We start from the raw sequence: 23,767 nt of genomic DNA, 5'->3' as shown, positions 1-23,767 counted from the left end.
AGAACCCTCTCACCACGAACCACGCTTTGTACTTGTTGACACTGCCATCAACTGCACGTTTGATCTTATAGATCCATCAAGAAGTGACCACAGACATTCCCTCCGAACTCAACACTATGTCCCATACATCATTCCTCATGATGGAGTTATACTCCTCCACCATGTCCCTCCAAACCTACTCATTTGCAGCCTCATCAAAAGTGGAAAGCTCAGACTCACTCATGTTGCTCGACAAGGCCAAATAACTGGAAAATCTTGTTGATGGTCTGCTCTGCGTGAAAGTGTTGCTAGGAGCCTCCACATGCTCCTTAACATCCCTCAAGGTATATTCGGCCCATCTTGGCCTCCTCCCAATAGAGCTTGAAGGAACATCTCACCCCTCCAAATCTGCAGGTTGTGTCCTTGTTGTTGTTGGTGTTGGTCCTTACTCAGCCTTAGGAGCCTCTCACCCTCAATCATCTTGCTTGTTCTCTCTCACGAGACCTCCTAAAGGTCCTACTCTGATCAAATATGACATCCCAACTAACTATCGCTTTCCTTTGTCCCAGAATGTACACTTGGTACGCCTTTGAGACCTCACAGTAGCCCACAAATATGCCCCTTCCTAACAAGGGCTCCAACTTAGTCCTCTTCTCCATGGGAATGTGGACATAGACTAGACTACCAAAGATGCATAAATGGCTCACATCAAGTTTCCCTCCTGTAAACATCTCCTCAGGAGTCACGTCCTCCAACATTCTGTGAGGACTCATGTTCTGCACATAAATGGTTGTATAACAAGCTTCTGCCCACAAAAACATTGCCAATTCTTGGTCATAGATCATTGCCCTCGCTACCTCCATTATGGTCCTATTCTTCCTCTTGGTAACCCCATTCTATTGAGATTTGTAAGGTACCATGAGCTCCTTCTTAATCCTAGTGGCCCTACAAAAATCCTGGAACTCATTGGAGGTATACTTGCCCCCATTATCTGATCTTAGCACCTTAATCTTCTTCTCGATTTGGTTCTCCACAAGAGCTTTGAAACTGACCGAAGACCTCACCCTTGGTCTTCAGGAAGTAGATCCAAGTCTTCCTGGAAAAAATCATTTATGAATGATGCAAAGTACTGTTAAACTCACATGGACAACAAAGACAATATGAAAGATAAAACATGCAATACATTTTTTATTAACATGAGATATACATTTATAGTACAATACGTGACTCTTGGGTTTCAGATCCCAAGGTCTCTTGGACTGCTTTGGTCTATTCGGCTTCCACACTAACCCATTTAGGATTAGGTGTCCAACATTCCCCCCTTAATCCGAAGGGTTATGTATGAGTCCAAGAAGAGAGCTGTAATACAAAATGTGCAAAAAATGCATGGCAGCACTAGGCTGAATGTGCTCTATGAAATGTTGGTATAAAGGGCAGTGGTTTAAGGATGACCACCAACACTGGAACGCTTAGTGCAGTTCCCAGAACTCTTCCAAAACTGGCAAGAAACTGAAGTTTTCTGCTAGAGGAAGTGATCCTATTGTTTTAAAGAGGGAAACCTTCAACCATAAAAGGGAGGTCTCACCCCACATAAAAGGTAAAACTTCAACCTGAAAAGGGAAGTCTCAACCTGTGATGGTTTAAGGATAACCAACAACTCTGGAATGCTTAATGCAATTCCTGGAACTCTTCCAAAACTGGCAAGAAGCTGGAGTCTTCTGCTAGAGGAAGTGTTCTCAATTTTGTTCCCGGAACTCTTCCAAGACTGGCAAGAAGCTGAAGTCGTCTGCTAGAGGAAGTGTCCCAGATTTCCAACTGAAGGCATGTTCAGGCATCTTTGTCTCTGGCTACAACTCTGAATCTGGTATGGCAGGTTGTGGCTCAGGCTCGCTTGATGTGGCTTTGAAGCTTGTAGATGACCATCATTTCCCCCCCTGTCAGATACAAGGTGAGATGATGGAGAAAACTCAACTGCAAGATTGTTCAATACTCTAGAACAAGTTCTAACATGCGTTTGGAATATCTTCTTGGCTGTTGATGCCCATTGCCAAGAAGCGATCCATCCAAGATGAATCTTTGTTCTTGCAGGGTGTTTGTTTTTGAAGCATCTGTGTGAAGAATGGCTGGTTTTATGACAGTGCTTACATGGATGAAGATCAAAACAGTGATCTTTCAAATGGCCAACTCGATCACAGTGTTGGCATTTCACGATCTGTTGTTTTTGTTGTTGTTGTTGTTGCTGTGGAAGAGGGGCAGAATCTGGAACAGCTGGAGGTGAACTGTCATGAGGAGCAAGTGAACTGTCATGAATGAATCCAGCACTCTGAAACTGAATGGGCTTGGCATAGTCTGGAATATGAAAGGACAAGTCCTTGTCATATCCAAGACCAGTTTTGTGCTTGTTGTGGACAAGCTGTTCCCAAGGTTTGATGATGGGCTTGGGAAGTGCAGACTGAGTTTCTGCATCTGCATATACAACTGCTGCTTTATTTGAATGAACTGTAACATTATTAACATGCTGCTGATGGGTGGTTGTCTCAATGTTCTGAACAAAAACAGGTTCAGAATGGTGTCTATTTTGATGTAGCTCTTCTTGCTGTAGCTGTGATTCAAGCTGCAAAAAATCGATCTTTTCCTGTGCATTTTGTAGACATGTCTGAATTTCTAAGAGAGATCCTTTGCTGATTTGTAATGTGTCATCAACAGTAGATAATATCAGAGTTTTAAGGAACTGTAATACTTCACTGGTTCTGGCCATTTTTTCTTCAGTGTCTGATTTACACCTTTAAAAACTGATCACAACTACTACTCAATGCAGAAAAGTAATATCTACTCACAGTACACAGCAATATCCTTTATAAATGTCAGCAAATGATCAGTGTGCAATATAAAGGATTACAATCAGTTCACCAAAATCTTTATGCAGCAGTGGAATCAAGGAATCAATGCACTATAATGAGTTTTAAATACAATGCCACAGTTGGGGCAGCAGCAACTGCAAACTTGTTTGGATCCTTCAAGTACTCCTTCAGAAATGATGGTTATCAAAACTTCAATAATTATAACACCATGTCATGGGCATTCTTTGAACTGTAATTTATAGCGGTCAACCTCAAGCATTAAACATATGAATGGCACCAGCAATCAAATCGGATCCAACTATAGGAATAGAAGCACAGAATCTCGGTTGCAAATGGAATTCGAACTATTCAAAGTGTATTTGAAACCAATCACCATACCATTGGATTGTATACCATTCAGGCCTCATACAAACTTATTTAAAACAGCAGCTTCAACGTATTTCAGGCAGCGTCATAACGTATTCAAGAAGCTTTAATCACATTTTTCGATGCATTCAATACAGCTCCATGTCAGCACACAAATAAATCACTGAGCGATATACAAAACTGATTTCTTTCTCTGCAATAGAGACTTAATGTCCAGCACATACAGTGCACATATTAAGAGCAATAATCATCACAAAAAGAAACTACCTTTCCAACCTGGACACCACCACCAGAAATGACGTGCATAGTATTGTCAATGCAGGTAAATCACTTAGTTTAAGGATGGGTGAAGAGAAGCCCCCTCCCTGTAAAAGGCCTCGCAGAGATAGGAGCAAAAACAGAGTTTGTAGGGAAGTTGTTGTAGTTATGGAGGAAAATATCTGGAAAGAGCACAAATGAGAAGTCAATCATACAAATATTAGGACATAGAACTGCAGCACAACGCAAAGTAATCCGTCAAAGTTATTTTCAACTGTATGAAGAGGATCTCTTGAAGCGATTGGAATCTGAGCTTTCAAGTGACTTTGAGAAAGTTGTATTCCTTTGGGTACTAGATCCAGCTGAACGTGATGCGGTCATATCTCATGATGCAATAAAGAAGTGGAATGGAAAGAATATATCGCTTTTAGAAATTTCCAGTGCTCGATCTTCGGCTGAACTATTGATGGTGAGGCAAGCATATCATATTCGGTACAAAAAGTCCCTCGAAGAAGACGTGGCTGAAGATTTCCAAGATGCAGTGCGAGTTGTGATCAAGTGTATTTGCTGTCCTGAAAAACACTTCACAAAGGTTTTGCGCTTAGCGATAGAAAAACTCGGGACAGATGAAGATGCACTAACACGGGTGGTTGTAACACGTGCGGAAGTTGACATGAAGCATATCAAAGAGGCATATGCTAAGAGGACCAACAAGACTTTGGAATATGCAATAGCGTCTGAAACCTCTGGAGACTATCAGGATTTTTTTTTTGCTTACATTGATAGGCAAAGATCATGCTTAAGCTCATTCATCCGAATGGCGCCTTTTGAAACATTTATGCCTGAAATGAAGAGCTTTAGAATCTTAATAATTTCAAGCACACAACCTGTAGACACTTTTCTTTGAGTAGTTTCAAAGTTGTCTCGACTCACTGGATCATAAACATAATGCACAGGAATGTATGTGGCAAATCGAGCTTCAGATAAGATTACTCAACTCACAGATGATGTTTATCTCGGATCATCAATCTTGATGAAAAAACCTTGAACTTACTGATGCGCAAATCAAGCTACAGCGCAAGCTGGATGTCTTTGACACTTGGTTTCTCTTCCAGCAATTATGAATCCATAGAAAAATAACGTACAACGCCGCAAATAACAGTCAAAGGTTAACTGCAATCAATCGCCATTAGTCTAAGTATACCGAACTAAGACTTCAGATTCAATGGACCGCAGTGATAAGACTTCAAATTGAATGGATAACATTCAAAGGCCAGACCGCCATCAGCATCGGACTGTTCAAATTGAATTGAATGCCGTATCGATTCGTTCATGTTGAACACAGGACAACAAACAAAGGCCGGACCGCCCTCATGAACACCTTATAAATAATGGGCTTTAGAGTATTGTCTGGCAGCAAGGCAGCTCAGTGATTTTAGAATGGGGAGCGAAAAGGCCATGAGGGAACAACTCCCACAGATTCTGTCTTCTTTTCTTATCCTCCTTGTGTTGCTGCTGCTTCAGATAGAGCCCGGTGGTGCAGAAAACACAGCTTCGGACAGCATAGAGTTGGGTACCTCTCTCACTGGTAATCAGACCAGGATTTCTAAGGGCCAGTTCTTCGAATTGGGATTTTTCTATCTCAGCCACAACAACGTTAAAAAATGGTATGTGGGTATTTGGTATGCCCAGGCTGCAGAGCAGACAATCGTTTGGGTAGCCAACATGGAGCAGTCGCTGGAGAACGCGTCCAGCGTTTTTAATCTCACAGAGGATGGGCGTCTCCTTCTGTCGTATGGGGGATGCGCACAAGGAATTCAACCAAGGCGTAAGGAATGAACAGCGTTTTAAGGACAATCAATTACAACAGCGTTCAAGCATATGAAACTTATGAATGTCAGATGAATGTCGGAGAATAATGGTAAATCGCAGATGGAAACGTATGAATGTCAGATGAATGTCGGAGAATAATGGTAAATCGCAGATGGAGCAGCACTTTTAAATGGAGCGTTTATGGACAGAGAGCGCAGGTAATGACAGAGAATGAGATGTCAGTCAGCAGCGGATTTCAGGCAGAAAATCCTCAGGGCAGAGCACACGCAGTGTCAGGAGCAGCTAATATTTAGTTGAAGAAATATTCGTGAGAAAATATTCCTGAGATGCAGAATTGATGGCAGAAACGACTGCACAGAAAGGCCATAAGACAAATGGCTCACATTAATTATGCAGGGCAGGAATACGCCCGCTCTGATACCATGTTAAACTCACATGGACAGCAAAGACAATATGAAAGATAAAACATGCAATACATTTTTTATTAACATGAGATATACATTTATAGTACAATACGTGACTCTTGGGTTTCAGATCCCAAGGTCTCTTGGACTGCTTTGGTCTATTCGGCTTCCACACTAACCCATTTAGGATTAGGTGTCCAACAAGTACAAGGACCCCATGATCGACTTCACAAACATGGGACCACAAATGTCTGAGTGCACCAAGTCTAGCACTCCCATAGACCTGGTCTCATTGTGAGGAAACATGGCCTTGGCAAGCTTTCCAAGCACACACCCTTTGGACACTCCATCCTACTCCTTGACTTCTGGAAAACCTGTAACCATTCTCCACAACATAGGAAGAGCCCTTTAGTGTACGTGTCCCATCCTCCTGTGCCAAGTCTCACTCTAGTTGGCACTCTCATGTATGAGAACCTTCACCAGTTGTCCTCTCAAAAAATAGAGATTTTTCTCCCTTCTCCCAATTACTCATTTCTTGTTGGGATCAAATCCTTTCAACCCAACAGCGACTTCACCTCCAGTAAAAGCTAATTTCTAGTCCTCTATCTTCTATGGCTGAAACTGAAAGGAGATTCTTCTCCAGCCCCGGTACAAACAACACTTCATTCACTTCCATGATGCCAGTTGTGTCCATTTGAAACTCAATATTGTCAATGCCTTCTACTACATACTTGGCATTATCACCAAGCGCTACATGTATATCCCTAGGCTCCTTGGTCATGCTGGTGAAAATGCCTCGAGATCCTATCATGTGATGAGATGCACCATTGTCCACAAACCAGACACCTCTCATAACATATCCAAGAAGGCATGATACCAAGGCAAAGTTGTTCTCGAACTTTTCAGCGATCTCGTCCATCTGAGCAGTGGCTGCCATAGCTATCTTTCCTTTTCCCTTCTCCTTACTTGGACACTAACTGGCAACATGCCAAACTTATGATATGCAAAACACTTGACATTGCTCATGTCCTTCTCTTTTTTATTTTGTGAAGGTCAGCCTCCACTCTGGTTCAACTTGGCCTTCCCTTCCTTTGTTCGCTTGTGTAGCAAGAGCAAGCTCATCTTTCTCCTCACTACTCCTTTGTTGTCCTCAGGTTAATGAGTTCTTCTAGATCTCCTTTTGGATGAAGTCATCCCACAACCGGCTCTAATCAAGAACCTATTGCCTAGCAAGGATCCCATCCACAAAGGTAGTCCAATGCTTAACGCAACCCTTCAAAGCTACTTTCACCAACTCCAGATCATTCACAGCCTCCACAACAATTGAAAGCTCATCATGAATCTGATGGATCCTCGTGAGGTAAGATGTTACAGTTTTTGAGATGTTCATCTTGATGCTATTTAATTTTTCCCGCAACACCATCTTCTTATTTTCGATTGTGCTATGATAAAGACTGCTTAAGGCTACCCACATCTATTGTGTTGTATCCTTGATATGTGAGGAATTATATGAATCCCTCACACCATCCAAAACTATACCCCTCGCTTTCATATCCTTGAGATTATGCTCGGTTGTTAGGTTTGGATCTAAAGGAACCTGGATGCCCATGTTCACACAATCCCATAGAACATTCATTTTTAGAATCATGGTAATCTGCTCCTTCCAGGGACTGAAGTTAGCAGCCCCATCCAACCCGTCTTCATATCGCAAAATACTCAGTGATACCATCTTCACAAATTGACCTTGGCCACAAAACTCCACTGCAAAATTTAAAATAATTTTGCCGCTGTAAAAAAGAAGAAATTTGTTGATGCAAACCCCAGTGATTTGGATCTCTCTCATAGTTATCTAGAAAGCTATGATATCATGTTAAATCTCCAAATACCAACCCAAAATTATTTTCTCACGACAATTATTTATTCCCAACAATTTATTTAATTAACCAAAAAATTATGAATTACTAAAAAATAAAATCATTAGTATTTTAACTCCTAGAATTTATATGTAGTGGAAATAAAAAATAGGAAAGATCAATCATACATTGTAACAAATAAATACCCACAACAATTCTTCGTCATTCATTAATCTGCAAAATCAGGGCTCTCGACCCACAAAGTATTACAAGGAAAAATACAATTGTTGGAACTTGTAACTTGACCACCACTCGATAATTTCGGCCTCCTAGAAATCAGCCATGAGAAAATTGGCCCAACAATTTGTTAGCGAATTGACCTTGCGCCTTCCTTACGAGTTGCCACTACGCCTCAGGAAATTTGGTCTCCAGTAAATTGACTTCTCCAATTAATTCGACCTCCCTCTCTATAGCAACTCGGCCTCCTGGATGCATGCTCAAATCCTCCTGTAGTCTTCCTCTATGCTTCAGTCTACTAAGCTAGTCACAATAGAGAAAATCGTTTTCTCTTATTTTGTCTCCTCTCTTGTGTCTTCACCTATTCCTTAGGCTTCTTTTTATAATCTTCATTAAGCCCAAATCCCTAACCCTAATATCCCTTCTAGAAGATCTTGGAGATAAATGGTTGGGATTATGTCTAAGTCACTTAAATAATTAATTATTTATCCTTGGAAATTACTTAATAGTCCACAATAATTACTTGACTTTAATTATTGTACTTTTCCTAAGCTAGACTTACCAAAGAAGACAAATCATTTACTCCACCAAGCAAGCACCTAAAGAGGTGATAAATTATCTTCCACATGCTAAGACACCAAGCCTATGCAAAAGACCTTCTGAAGCTACTACCAGCTTACATCCATCTTAATTCCAGATCTACCAAGCGCCAAGAGGGATCAAATCTCTTGAGGTGCAAACCACTTTTAGAGTGAAAAGAGATTTGATCACTCTTAGCGCTTGGTAGATCCAGAGTTAAGATAAATCTAGACTGATTTAATTATTAATTATTAATTATAATTATTTATTTTATTTTTGTTTTTTAATTTTGTTTTATTTTTTCTATTTTTATGTAATTTGACATAAGTCAAAATGTTTTAATTAATAATAATAATAATAACAACAACAACAACAATAATAATAATTGTTATTGTCATTATTGTTATTATTATAATTATTATTATTATTCTATAATTTGACCGTGTCAAAATGTTTACATAACAGGCCAAGATAGGACAGAACAACATCTCTTCCATATTGGGCTGGAGAGCGCCTCTTGGCACAATAAGGTTCAACACTAATGAATTTCAGGAAGCACAATATTTTTCCATTGATTAGTTTTACTATTAACTAACTACAAAAGTTTATCATCTTAGAACCCTATATGGGACACACATAAAATTCTCAACTCCCACACATTACAATCAATGTGGGGCAATACCATGCTTTAAGGAACATCGCTGTAGAAGTGGTCCAGCAGGTAACAGCCGAGCAGACTCATGAACTGTTGCCAAGAGAAAATGCATTTTCTGCACATTGATTGCACTTGGTGGTGTCGAATTCCCACAGATTGAAACAATTTCTTCATATACCTGAACAGTAAGACAAAATCTCAAATCAAAAAGGGATGATAGAAAAAAGTGCTTTCCTCTGGCACTCCTGAAACAATAATACGAGGGATAACATGGCTAAATACAAATCAAACATTGTATTTGCAAAACCATCCTAGTCTGCTTCAATCACACTTCCTCTCGGATTTATACAGAGAACAAAGAGCAGAATTTGAAAGAAATATTGAAACAAGAAGGATTACAAAAGCACCCATTAATAGAGCAACCACATATGTTTCCATGTAATAATACTACAAAAAACATTTTAGGAAAAAATATGATTGTCCAACCATATCTAACACTAGCTACATTCAATTCGATTATTTTAATCAGGTGTATGTTCTTCACAGCCATGCAGGCAAGCTCAAGGTCTCCACAACTAACAATTCAATGGAATTTAATACGAATGGCATTCCTGAATAAAAGTAACAAACATCGTCTTCACAGAAAGTTAAGTTACTACTTTATGCTAGCCTGGTCTTCGGATTTATCTGTGCATGCAGAAACTTAGACACGCTTTGCTATGGATTTCTTGGAAATCTACAATGGAACATGCTTCACTGCAGAGTAACTGTTCAGAACTTGGGATTTTCAATTCTACACCCATTTCTTTTCTCAAAATGCCAATCCAGTACAACTCTGAAAGGCACACAAAAAGAACTAAACTATCTGGATACACACATGTGATGATAAATTTGTTTTTTTAATTTGAGCTTATGAGGCTTAAGTCACGAAAACCAAAACCAAGCCACTCTTGATGCAGAAAAGAGATTAAGACTCTCAATGAAGTCAAATCTTCTGACAACTTTCAATCAAAGTAACATCTGCAGAGAAAAAAAGAAAAAGAAAAAAAAAGCAACCCCCACATGCAACATGGTAAGGTACTTCAAATGCAATTTATTCTGGAAATTAAAATGGTAGTCTCATCAGTAATTCCACTTCAGATGAACACAGAGCATATCCCACTCATGTATTATCATCATTCTTATACAGAAATGCACAAGGCATGAAAATAAAGCTTTTACCTTGACTTGAATTTTTGGATGTTGTGCAAGTCTTGTGAGAACACCACTTATTATGCCCGATGTTGTCAGGCAACCATGGGACATCATACCCATGACATTGCCACGAATTTCCTCTCCTAAATTGAAATGACCAGAAGAATCCGGTGAAGATAGAATTCCCGATATCAAATCATCAACAAGCTCTCCACTTGTCCCTTCATATTCAGCCACAATCCCAGCAGCAACATTTTCAGGGAAGAGCTTTTGACATGATATCTTTACATTGTAATGTTGCTTCTTACTCTCCTGAATCAGCTGCTCAGTTAAGCCTTGCAGCCTTGCACATATAGCTTTGTACCTTTGAAAGCCTTTATTCCATAATGGTAAAACACTGTAGGTTGCCCAGAAGCATGCCTCCTTTGCAATCATCATGAGCTGTTCTTCAAACTCTCTAGCAGCAGGCCAGACCAGAAACCCATCCCCAAAAAGAGTAGCACCAAGAACTGAGAAAGCCATATGCTGTGAAGCTGATTTACAATCAAGTTCCAAACCTGAAGGACCTACATCTGCCCATTGCTCAATACGGTCTACAACCTTCAGAGAGATTGAATGCACTCTTTCCAGCAATTTCCCATTTAATTGTCGTTCTAGAGAAATCCGCCTCTTCTGTACCTGAGAACGAGTTTTAATGTACTCAGATAATGCTGTACTACAAATAAAGAGGTCCCCAACAAGAATCAAAAGAAAGGAAATCAAAGTATTAGAACTTAAAATTTTGTGTTCTATGATCTTTACTTCATTCAGTTTTTAATGCAGACAATCAACAAAATGACAGAGAAATGCAATCAAAATTAGCTGAACGATTATTGTTGGGTATGAGTCATATTGTTTTTGGCACATGGTTTTCGCTTTTAGCAGTTTTGTGGCACATTGTGGTTTAGCCCATGTTTTCATAATTTCAATTGAGGAACTACGGTTGTATTCTAATCCAGGGTTAATGGATTGCACGATAATGGATGCCGTGGAATATACATATTGTATTGTAACATTGTAATGAGATAATAAACTAAAAAAAATTCTCATTTTCCCAGGTTTCTGTTTCCAGAGTAAAATCTGTATTAATCTGTGTGTGTGTGTGTCATTGCATCTTTTCTATTTTTATTACAAATCTGTTTGCAGCAATTAACTGAACAGGGTTAAAACCAACAATTATCATAGTACCAGACATCTTGGATTGGTAAACAGAGGATCCTAAAAAGAAAAAGTAAGAAAAAACAACATATTGATGGTATCAATGATGCTATCACAAGGTTTAGCATGTATATACATATTGTTATAAGTGTGACAAGATCATTCAACCCTATAGTCACAATTGGGTTACGGTGAGACTTCACAAGCCTACGAGATCTATATTCTAGCACAAAGGAAAACAATAGTAAACAAGCATGTAAAGTTTGAGGTCTTTGCATCGAAGAAGTCGTATAAGCCCATTCTAGTGATGAATAGTGGGAAGCTTTGAAGGTAAGGTCACCCAAGACAAGAAATTTCTTATTCAAGAAGTCAACCTTCAGGTGAGGAGGTGGAGACATTAGACCCTTCTAGTTCTATCAGGAGACCTCTATAGTTCACAAAAACATTGAGGGATGTTGAGAAGTATGTTGAGGCTCATAAGAGCACATTCAGGGGGAGCATGCCTCTAAAGAAGTTTCCCAATTATATGGCATTGATGAGAAGTATCAATGATTATGAGCCCTCTAGCTTTCAAGAGACAGTAGACCAGCAAGTATGGCAAAATGCCATAGTGGAAGAGTTACACCTCCATAATGAAGAATGATGTTTAGGACATAGTGTCGAGACCAAAAGAAAAATCAGTTGTGAGCTCCAGTGGTTCTACAAGATCAAGCATGTTGCATATGGCAACAGTCAGAAATTCAAGGCAAAGTTTGTGGCAAGAGGGTTCTCCTACAAAAAGAGTGTGGACTATGAGGAGACTTTTGCTCCAATTGCCAAATACACTTCCATGAGAGCTGTTATGTCTATTGTCTCATTCTGGGATAAAGGATACACACATGGACGTGAAGACAGCTTTCCTTAATGGGATTACTATGGAAGAAATGTACATAGAGCAACCTCAGGGATTTGAGGTGCATAGGTAGGAGTCCCATCTTTGCAGGATTAAGAAGGCCTTATGTGAACTCAAGTAAGCACCAAGGAGCATGGTATTCCAGGATCAATGAATACTTGCTTAGTATAGGCTTCACCAAAAGTGAAGCAAATTCGAACTTATACCTTATATTTGTTGGGATTAATCTGCTTATTTTGGTGTTGTATGTATATGACTTGTTTCTTACAAGTGTAGAGAAGCTCATAGCAAGGTGCAACGCAGATATGACAATTGAGTTTGAGATGAAGGATTGATTAGGAAAGGATCAATATATTATTTGTGATCCATTTTGATGCCTTTAGAGTGGAAAATTTGGAGGAATCCACTTACAGGCTCATTTTTACCATCGGTCCTAATTTGGAAAATTTCAGGTGAAAAACCTCAAGAGCCATTTTGAGACCTTAAAAGACCACTTTTTGTGGTCCTAACCTTACTACAGACCTAGACTCCATAATATACACATTGATACCTTTCCAACGATGCAAGAATCACCTAAGTTGGAGCTTGTATGAGAAAGTTATGCCTCCTAGAAGTTGGCCTATTGAAATTGACCACCATAATTCAATAGGATGACACATAAGCACCCATTACTCATGGAAAAGGGGCTAGCCATGTGGGCACTATGAAGAAGACTCTAAAATGGTCAAGTCATAACCATGTTGAGGGTTGAATGGGTCACATGTAACTCCTAATTAGCTATCGAGTTGTGTTATAACTGGGCCACTATGAGGAAAAGGGGTTCCAATCTATTCAAATGCATTTTGTTCATAGTTTTAAAACTAGGTCAGTTTGACTCGGAATCAACCTGGTTGACCGATCCATACCCCTACCCAGACCAACTAGGTCAATTATTCGGTTTTGCAGCATGTCCGTTACAAAACCGATCAAGTTGGTCACTGATTCGTCCGGTTCAATAATGGACCGACCGGACCGACCAAGCCCAACTTAAACTGGTCGGTCTCGACAGCAAGGAAAAAAGGGGTTGGGCGAACTTGAAATCATTTTTTTTGTTTAAACTATTTCCTAGCCCCTCTACCCTTCTCCCACGCCTATAAAGGTGACCCAACCCCCTCATATTTCCTCACAACTATCTCATTGCATTTATGTGAGCATTTGTGAGGAGTTTGTGAGCAGTTGGAGTTGGTTTTTGGAGCAACATTGAGGAGGTTCTTGGGCGATCTTTGGAGCAGCATTGAGGAGTTGGTTTTTGGAGCAACATTGGTTATGTGTTTTTGTTCTAATCTCTATATATTACATGTATTGGATAGTGCACTCGATGCCATTTTGATATAATAGATATATTCATGAGCATGCTTTGATCAAATGTTGTCTTCTCTGTATTATTCTAATGCTTTGAGTTTGGAAACATGAATGAAAATCTGTAAAAATATGAATTTTCATTAAAATTAAATATTTAATGTACTTTTTACAAAGAAAGAGTCATCAATCAACTAGTCCGAGTTGATACCAAATCGAAGTTGACCCTTGGTCGGTTTCGAGTCCGATTTTTAAAACAATGATTTTGTTCCATGGATAAGCAAAGTGGTTGTGTGTGTGTGTGTGAGAGAGAGAGAGAGGGTTTGTTTTCTGTATCGATCCACGAGCCACAGGTCTCACTCCTTTGTACTTGCATCCATTTCCATTCAAAGAAAGAGAAAGTAGAGCAACCTAACCTTCTAGTTGGGTTTTCCCCTTAAAGACTTTTCCCAGGTCATATCTTGTGTTATTGTAGTTTTTTGAGTGATTGTTCTATTTGTTCTCTATTTTCTGCATATTTATAATTTGCATGCATGAACAGTAAACAATAAACTTAACAATTCCAGAAATCTAATGAAAAATTAACACTCATAGTATAGATATCGAAGTTCAGTAAATTTTATTAATCAGATCTATTGTGACAAACTATCTAATTGAATATCCGCGATAGTTCACAAATCAAGGACACTGGTATTATGCATTACTTCTTGGGTTTGGAGGTTTGTTAGAAAGCAGGGAGATATTCCTTACGCAAGGTAAGTATGCCGTTGAGATCATGAAGAGATTTTAGATGGAGGACATCAAACCTATGGCCACACCCATGATCACCAATCTGAAGAAGGTGACAGCTTCATATTCAGAGTTGGTGGATCCCACATTGTACAGGAAACTAATGGGTTATTTGATGCATTTGGTCAACACCATACTAGATATATGTTTTGCAGATGATGAGATGAAGTTGCAGGGATATATAGACTTAGATTGTGCAGCAAACAGGCAGAGCACCTCAAGGTCTTGTTTTAGTTTGGGATCAACAATGATATCCCGGTTCAACAAGAATCAGGCTTCCATGACACTTAGCTCGGCAAAGTACACTTGGCTTCACAAGTTACTTGCAGGTTTATTTGATCAAGAGTTGGATCCCACGGTGACATACTGTGACAATCGGTGTTCTATCAAACTCTCTAAGAATCCAGTGTTCCATGACAGGTCAAAGCACACAGAGATCAAGTATCACTTCATTAGAGACAGGGTTCAACGGGAGGAGTGAAGCTCCAATATGTACGCACAAATTAGCAGGTTGTTATTATTCTAATCAAGTCCTTCACAAAGAGAAGTTTGAGGCATTCAGAGACAAAAACAGATTGCTGCAGAATACCCACTAAGAGGGAGTGTAGAGAATATAGCTCGGATAGGAACTTCCACATGTGTTCAGTGTGAACACGGAAAAGTAATTTGAGATATTTCTGAAAAAAATATTTTTCAAATAAGTAATTGTAATTTGTAATTCACTTTAGTAAAAAAGTGAAAGTCTTAGTTTTAGCAGTCGAGTCTAAAATTCTACTTAGACTACGAGTAATCTTAAAAATAGATTCTTTGTTAAAACTATAAAGACGGGGCAAGGTAGAGGCTATTACACACACTTGAGAGAGAGAGAGAGTAGGCAGTCAGGGAAAAAGCATTTTCAGGCAGCATATAGTACAAGATAATGTTCGGTACAGTTGTAGAGAAGTCCTTGAATTCATACAAACAGGTTCATACATGTCCGTACAGTCATACAGATGGACCACATAGGCTCTCATGCAGATCATACAGTAGTTTTCTGCTATTTATGGGTTGTCCAGCACGTTGTACAAGCCCAGTTAGTGTATTTTGTTGGTATCCATACATACTGTTTTTTTGGGCAGCATGTGGACGTTTCCTCGTAAATTTCTTCAATGGAATGGAAAATTGATTTGGAGCAATTACTTATGTGTGTGAAAAAACAATTTTTATGCTTTCACTGTTTTTTCCAGCCATCGGTGTAATTGATGTATGCTCAAATTTTTATTTCTATTATTCAGTAAATTCAAGATCTGATTTATTTAATAAAGACGCATAGGACAGCAGTCACCTAGTGTTGGAAAAATTTACAGTTCAGACCTTTTCATATACAGCAATTACTCTTACATGGGGTCATAATTCTTTTGTAATTCATGGTTGTAAATTGGCATAATTCGATTATAGTAAGCTCATGGCAATTTCACTCAAAGAGAAGTCTCCCAATTTTCCCCAACTGAATGATAGTCCAACCTCCTCCAATTCTATTGCATGGCAAAAAGGTCTGGCATAAGTTTGCATAGCATGAAGGGACCACAGATCTCTTTGCAGAGCCCACATACCTCCTCCATCCAATCAATCCAAAGCTTAGGATAAAATTAAACATGGATTAACGAGCACTAATTAAAAAAGGTTAAGGACTTACAATACGATTAAAATAATATTATCTTCATTCAGCCCCTCCCTTCAATGCCCTAAGTTTCCCTTGTCTTTCACCTCCTGCGGAATCATAGCCCTTATTCTTTGTTCTTTATCTTCTGCAGCCTATGATGTGTTTCTATTAGCATTCAATGTTCACTTAGAAATTACATGTCCAGCTGATATAGTCTATTCATCATGTACACATATTACTGGTGCGGGGATCAAAACCAGGGTATTACATGTCTATCTAGTTTGGACTAAACAGTTATTAAGAATTAATGTACAATGTACGTTTCACGTCATTTCAGACATTATATACGTATCTTCTTGTCATATTTGTGTGGTTATGTATGTATTTGATGTTTTTAACTTTTTAGTTATATTTAAGTTTAACTGGGAAAATATTGCATTGTTTAATGCCTATCTATTTTTTATTGAGACATTCCGCTTTTTCCTGACTCTGTTCTTTGAATTTTTGACACCACTGACTTACAGGTCCAATTTTGTCAACGTTGGTGTGTGTGTGTTTATGTGTGTGTTGGGAAAAAAACTACAAACAAAGGGAAAAACTCAAAAACATAAAAGGCAAGGGTTGGACCAACATAAGAACAAAATAAATAACCCTGAATCAAGTGGCCAGTGACACTCGTTCTACCATATGGGCTCAAGGATGGGCTGATGCTATCCAGCTCAATCTTCCAGATGCTTTTATGGAAATGTGGCAGAGCTACACAGTTGCCTTAAATTTGTCCCATGTCAGGCTCAGAGACCGGGAGGATTCTTTGTGCTGGGCTCACTCACCGGTTGGGGATTATACTCCCAAAACTGGATACCTGCATCTGCTCCTTCCTGACAGACCGGAGAACTGGGCATGGTGGTGGAAGAGAATCTGGAAATAAAATTGCACAGCGAAGGTTCGGGTGTTCATGTGGCGTCTTCTTGAAAACAAAATTCCTACTTGGGACAATTTACAGAAGAGGCAGAAGGAAGGGCCAAGCTGGTGTATGCTCTGCCAAAACGCTGAAGAATCAGTGGCTCATATGTTCTTATCCGGCCCTTTTACAATGAAAATCTGGGTTGAATGCAAACTTAAGACTGGCATTGCAACTGAATGGCATGGAGAGTCTTTCTTGGAGGCATGGAAGTCATGGTGGGAGCAGATAAATGATAAGAAGTATACAAACATTCCTCCGCTAATTTGCTGGGGTGTGTGGATTGCTAGGAACAAATACATTTTCCAGGACAGGCCTTCATTTACAGACAGGATGGTGGCACAGGTTTTGGCCACTTTCTCTCTGTTGCCTGTCTCGGAATCATTGCATGCACCTCGCATTATCTCTGTTGAAGAAATTGACACCTCATCCCCATGGGCCTATTTTGATGGGGCTTCTTTAGAAAGCGGCATGTGTGGTGGTAGGGCTGTTTTGTTTCCACAGGAGCAACATTCTTTCAAAATGAAGCTTGGCTTTGGCAGAGGATCATACTACTATGCTGAACTACTTGCCTTAAAATTTCTCTTACTGTTTGCTATTGAAAAAGGCTGTCATTCTCTTCAGATATTTGGGGATTCTTTGGTTGTTATAAACTGGTTCAATGAGACACGGAGATGCCACAGTCACACACTGTGGCTATTCTCAAAGAGACTCTTCATTTAAAGCATTCTTTTGACCAGATTTCTTGTTGTCACATCTACAGGAAGCACAATACATCAGCAGACACATTATCTAAATCAGGTGCTCAACAGGATCTGGGCAGTTGGAAAATCTATGTACAACTAGGGGAGGACTTACAGGAATACTTACACAGGCCATTCACTGATGTTATTTCTCAGGTTTAGTTGCTGATCTGGTCAGGAGATCTTTGATGTCACATTTTGGTATTTTGCATATGTATATACATGATCATGGATGACAGTTATGTCTATTTATGTTTTGCATCTATTTGATGATCCTATATATGATGTATATGTACTCTGTCCAGAGACTTATTTACCGCTGACTACAGCCAAGCAATAGTGCCCGACATATTCTAGTTTGTATTGTCAGTCAAACTCCTAAACACAATGCATTTCGATGCATCTACAGTGAGTAATTTCTTCATTTCTGATGAAAAATTATGTTTCTTTCTGCAGAAAAAAAAAAAGAACAAAAGAAAAGAAACAAAAGCAAAGTGTAACTCCAGAAACAATCATACAACGTTCCTAAAATGATATGCAACTAAAGAGAGAGAAAGGCTCTCGTAAAGACATCTGAAAAAAAATTCAGCAATGCAAACCTTAGCTCATACTTTAATTAAAGCTTCCTATAATTTTGTCTTACCACCATAATCTCCCTTGAAATCTCTCCTAATTGAAAATTGTATAGAAAACATCAAGTAATGTCAGTACAAAACAGTCTTTCCAGAGGTGATGTAATGGCTAACCTGCACACAATAGATATAACTAAACATTGCAGATTCAAAACTTAACCAGATATTGTTCTAAGATTGACATGTCTATCACAATTGGTTTGTGCAGATAAAGATCACATAAGATCGTCCACATATGCAGCAATAATAATAAGAAAAAACTAGATAGAGATAACCTACCAATCCAAACAAGGAAGAAATTTTCAATGAGCTCTGTTTCAGGGAATCACTTCCTATTAATGACATGCAATACTGATAAACCAAGGATGTGAATTTGTTATATAGACCTGCAAATTCCTAGAAAATGAACCAGAGCCTCCAGGAGGGCCCACTAGTTGTTTAAGATATTATGCAAGCAAGTACACCCCAAATATTCTCATAAAACAAAATGGCACAAGAAGAAAGCTGAATTATTTCTTTGTCCTCTGACAACTCTAGAGTATCAAAGTAATAAACAAAAGGCTACCATCAAAACAGAGTCACAAATGAAAATCAGGTGTGAAAAAATCCATGGAAAGGCCAGGTAACCTGTTGAAAGGATGAGACAAATAGACTGCTTTTCCCAAATGCAAGCTGAAAAGCCTTTCCAGTAAGCGGCAATCGATCCTCTGCTTGCACTAATATCTGCTGTATTAGCTCCGGGTTGTTAACAGATACAAGAAGCTGAGTAGGACCAAGCCATACCCTCACTACAGAGCCATATTCTTTGTGAGCCTGACCAAGGAAAGCTACAATCCAATAAATAGCATAGTTAGGTTTTCCGATCATAGTTTTTAAAGCATCCAGGAAAACAGGCAAGATCAAATAAGCATTTCCTGAAAGAAACAAACATTAACACAGACAATTAACATTTTTCCAGCAAAAGTAAACATTATAGTTTACAAAGTGAGTTTTGGCCCTTATTTGCAGCAATACCCTAATCAATAAAATAAGTAGACCACATAATATAACACTAATATTTTCTCGTTTCCCAAACAAGGCCATAGGTAGTTTTACATCAGGAGTTGATGCCCCATCTCCAGACTCTTCCAGAAATAGTTACACCTCACTCAAGAAGAATAATGGCACTAGCTCTGAAATATTTGATGTCAGATCAAGAACTTTATGATAGGGAAAAGCAGCATCCTGGACTGATCATAAGACCAGAGGCCTATATACTCGCATATCTCGGGCACTAGCTTTAGCCTTTTTCATATAATCTATTTCCAAACAAATCCTTTAATAATAGGAAAGAAAACAGGTCATTCCATGGTAATACTGACACATGCTTTCAAATCAGAAACATTTGCACCCTAAAAGATACATAAACTGTCGTTTAAATAAGTGGTGATGTACATACCCCTCATTTAAATCAGAAACATGAACTGGCCTTGATATTATTTGCATCCCCAGTACTCTTAGACTAAGAATCATCATTCCACACACGATGTAAAGCCACTCTTGAAATTGGGGATACTTTTGGTTTATCAAAAAGCACTTCATGGAGTTTCAGCCTTCAGGAATCAGGACATGCTTATATTACGGATAAAGTATTCTATTAACATCCAATTAGAACAAGTTCCCCTGTGAGACGTGTTACACTGAGCCCCTTTGATGACGGGGATGAACCTACTCTGGGAGGTCAAACACCTTAATTCTCACACACACAAGGGCTCTACACCTGCCTAGCATAAGGTATTAACAAACATGAAGGATGGAATCTCAACTCTAACATGAGGACGGCCATCAACACTGAAGTTAGAAATTGGGACGCCTGTAATTCCAAACCCCCTCAAGTTTTTAGGCAAATTAGTGCACACTGCAAAGCTTGGTAGAAACAGGTTACTTGGATATCACTAGCAAACCTAACGATAATACTTCTCCTTACCGCAAATGATAGATCTACTAATCTAGTAGCTGAAAGTATCACAAAAGTAAACAGACAACCAATAACCCTCCATAGTTTAAGACTAACTCTTTGGGGTTATCAGTCAACATTGATAAACAAATATAACGATCACCCACTCATAACGCTTTGTAAAGCAGAGTATCCCTGTAAAATACACAAGCCTTGCGAGAGTCCAACCATACGTTGGTTTGCCAATAAACTCAAATTTGAGCCATACAAGTGATGGGAAGTATATCTCAGAATGGTGAACAAATGCAGATCTCTAGATCAAACACAGAAGTACCATTCCAAATTTCAGTCACAACAGTCCCACTGTCTGATTGTGAATTGTAGGAGCAGCTTAGTAAAACAAATCTACCAAGCCTCAAGGGTTAACTCAATTTGTTATTGTCACTGTCACCAGAACATTGTCAGTAACCTGGCAACCTGTGCAGGTCCCTAATCTACCAAGCCTCAAGAGTTAACTCAATTTGTTGGTGTCACTGTCACCAGAACATTGTCAGTAACCTGGCAACCTGTGCAGGTCCCTAGTTCAATTACCATCCGATTAGAAACACCAAGTTAACAGTGAACACCACCTGATTTACATTGAGTCCTCGGAAGGGGGAGTGCTGGGAAGTTTCCCAGAGATTTATTCCGGGGAATAAGCCAATCAGTATGCATTCTATACTCATTCATATATATATATTGCCCCAATGGTTAGCTTAAGTGATCTAGAGCTTTACATAAAGTTTTTTGATATTGTTGCTGATTATGCATTCGACTCTCTTCGATTCCCTTGAGGGAGGCCCAGTAAACGAGGCTGACAGTTTACTCGGTTTACCATCCACAAAATGTGGAAAAGCACTTCAGGATTTTATATATATATAATGTAACAAGATATCAATAGAAATCAGTTAAATCTATACATTAATATTTTTACAATTAAGAGACCTTAATCAATATAAAGTGGATAAATAGTTGTATTAATAAGTAGGAAAACAACATGCACCTAGCAATTGAGCATTTAACGGTATACATCTCAGTATATCAACCATCAGATTTGCCGAATACGAAATCCTTTAACATCAAGCGGGTCATCGTCTCGTGACCAAACAACTGAGCTTTCTTTACAGAAACCCAGCTTCAATTCCCCAACAACATGCTGCCATATTAATGTCAGCCAGAGGCTGTGTAAGTCCTGCAAGATGTTGAAGGCATAGAAACCCAGACAATGCTGGTGTGAATCCTGTGTCACAGACACCCCTTAGTCCTAGCATCTACACTGAAGGCAGAGTCCATTTCTTTAACAAAGGGCCATTTACCAGCCAATATAGAAGAGAAAGAGAACGGGAGATGGCATAAAATGGCTGGACAAGTCTTCTGACTTCAGACTAGACTTGTTCAAAAGTATACTTGAACTGAAACGCTGCATTGAAAAGATAAAAGCAATCTTCTATCAATTGACAATCAGAACAACTGAAACCCTCCCTGAAAAGATAAAACGATTACTATAAAGAATAAAGTTATAAACCGGTTTGCATTTAACGTCACTGCTACACATTGATAACATAATTTGAAAATCCAAAGGTAAATATAAGGATCAACAAACAAGTTACACAGAAACAAAATTCAAAATAAAAAACAAAAAGCTGATAGTTAATTTAACCAAAAAAAACAAAATCTAAGTCATATCTCACATAGGGAGACCAGCAAACAGATCACCCGTAACCTGACTGCAACACATTCAGTACCTCGTCGAAGACACAAACCAATTTACTATAGAAAAAAAATTAAACTGGCATTCAATGCCACTGCTACACCTTCACAGAGGAACTCGCTAGAAAAGCAAAATGAACATTCACAATAATAACCAATCCCGTAACCTACATACGAAAGACGAGTCAACGATAAAAAAGCAGGAAAATCATTACGAGAATCGAACTCGCGACCACCAGCTGATATATAACCAGCAAACAAAAACACAATTCCAAAATCAAATTACCCCGAATTCACAACTCACAGCAATGCTGTGGACTTCTTTCAACAAAAGTATGATTCGCAGTGGCATAAGTCGGAGAACTTACCAGTAAAATTATCAAGCCCGCCATGTTTCGAAACGCAAAAGGTCCTACGCGAAAAGGCAGTCAAAGGAGGTCCCGGTAGCCTGCTCCCTCGGATCCAGAACCTCACCAGTCGCCAAACCCTTTTGAGAAGCAACCACGTCACAAAGATCAGCAGTGCCCACAGGATCGCGTTGACCTCATGGACTGCGTACTGCCGTATCATCATACAAGGCTGAGCTCGGCAGGCCATCGGTAACAGGTACTTCTGCGAAGAAAACCAAGCTCCCGCGGTTCGATCCCAGCACCAGAAAAAGGATAAACCATCCGCCAAGGATGCGGCCATACCCCGTGATTCTTAGTTGAGAGACCCGTGATTCTTAGCTGAAAGCTCCAGCCCTTTCGCTAGGCACTACCAGAATATACAATTTTATTGTTAATCTGGGTATACGGCGCCTCCTTTGCTCTGACTCTGCAACCAACCAACAATCTCGTCGTGACCTGCATGTGTCGGTGTCTTGCGCTCGACCGACCTCCTGTCGGCGGTTACACGGCCCCGTAATAGTATTGCCTGAGAATCTCGTACTGGAGAGCCACCTGTAATTGGATGTAAACGCGTGGCCAACTGCGATTGGCGAACAGCGCGTGCGAGGTTTTCTGGGGAAGTCGACGTTTTTGCCGCAATTCTCGTGAATGGGACCGTCGTTAACTTGTCCTCTAATTTTTGGTCCCATCAAAAATAGCTACGGCCCGGACCCCTGTAATAAAATTTGCTAATATTGGTAATTTTTTCAGTTTTGTCCCTATCCCGCTTTCAAATTTGACCAAATCGATTTGCAAGGAGTGTTCTGATTTTGATAAAATTAGGTTCTTTCAAATTTCAAGATTTTGAGAGTTTCAAAAATTTGCAAGGAGTGTTCTGATTTTGATAAAATTAGGTTCTTTCAAATTTCAAGATTTTGAGAGTTTCAGAGATTTTTGATAGTATTGAATTTATTTTTACCATTAAGTAAGAGTTTTTATTTTTTTGCGGGAGTAAATTTGAAAATTGGATAGACGATAAGATTTATTATTGGTTTTTATACTCAAACAAGATTATGATTTTTTGTTATTTAAAATACATTTTTGAATACATAAATAGATTCAACACCCTGCAAAAGACAATAAGATTTATTATTGGTTTTTGTAACTCAAACAAAATTGTGATTTTTTGTTGTTTAAAATACATTTTTGAATGCATAAATAGATTCAACACCCTGCAAAAGACGATAAGATTTATTATTGGTCTTTATAACTCAAACAAGATTGTGATTTTTTGTTGCTTA

General features: G+C 39.1%; 1 protein-coding gene and 1 pseudogene across 1 annotated transcript in view; one reads left to right on the top strand and one right to left on the bottom strand.

Annotated features, from left to right (window-relative positions):
- The window catches only part of LOC149230881 (annexin-like protein RJ4 pseudogene), a 30,514-nt pseudogene extending 26,143 nt beyond the window's left edge, over positions 1-4,371 (top strand).
- Positions 1-22,923, bottom strand: part of LOC149230880 (cytochrome P450 72A397-like) — a 97,698-nt gene extending 74,775 nt beyond the window's left edge. Inside the window, exons 1-4 of the mRNA XM_089379085.1 lie at positions 22,467-22,923; positions 19,041-19,240; positions 10,247-10,897; positions 9,053-9,203 (exon numbers count right to left, since the gene is read on the bottom strand). Coding sequence (XP_089235211.1) covers positions 9,053-9,203; positions 10,247-10,897; positions 19,041-19,240; positions 22,467-22,788 — 1,324 coding nt within the window. The 5' untranslated portion in view covers positions 22,789-22,923. The remainder of the gene's footprint in view (positions 1-9,052; positions 9,204-10,246; positions 10,898-19,040; positions 19,241-22,466) is intronic.
- Between the last annotated feature and the right edge of the window lie 844 nt (positions 22,924-23,767).

Source organism: Pinus tabuliformis, chromosome J (assembly GCF_031772625.1).
Source record: "Pinus tabuliformis cultivar Carrire ecotype Pingquan chromosome J, CPIR1, whole genome shotgun sequence".
Lineage (NCBI taxonomy): Eukaryota > Viridiplantae > Streptophyta > Pinopsida > Pinales > Pinaceae > Pinus > Pinus tabuliformis.
The sequence above is the reverse complement of the archived record's forward strand: the minus strand, read 5'-3'. Positions and strand labels throughout refer to the sequence as shown.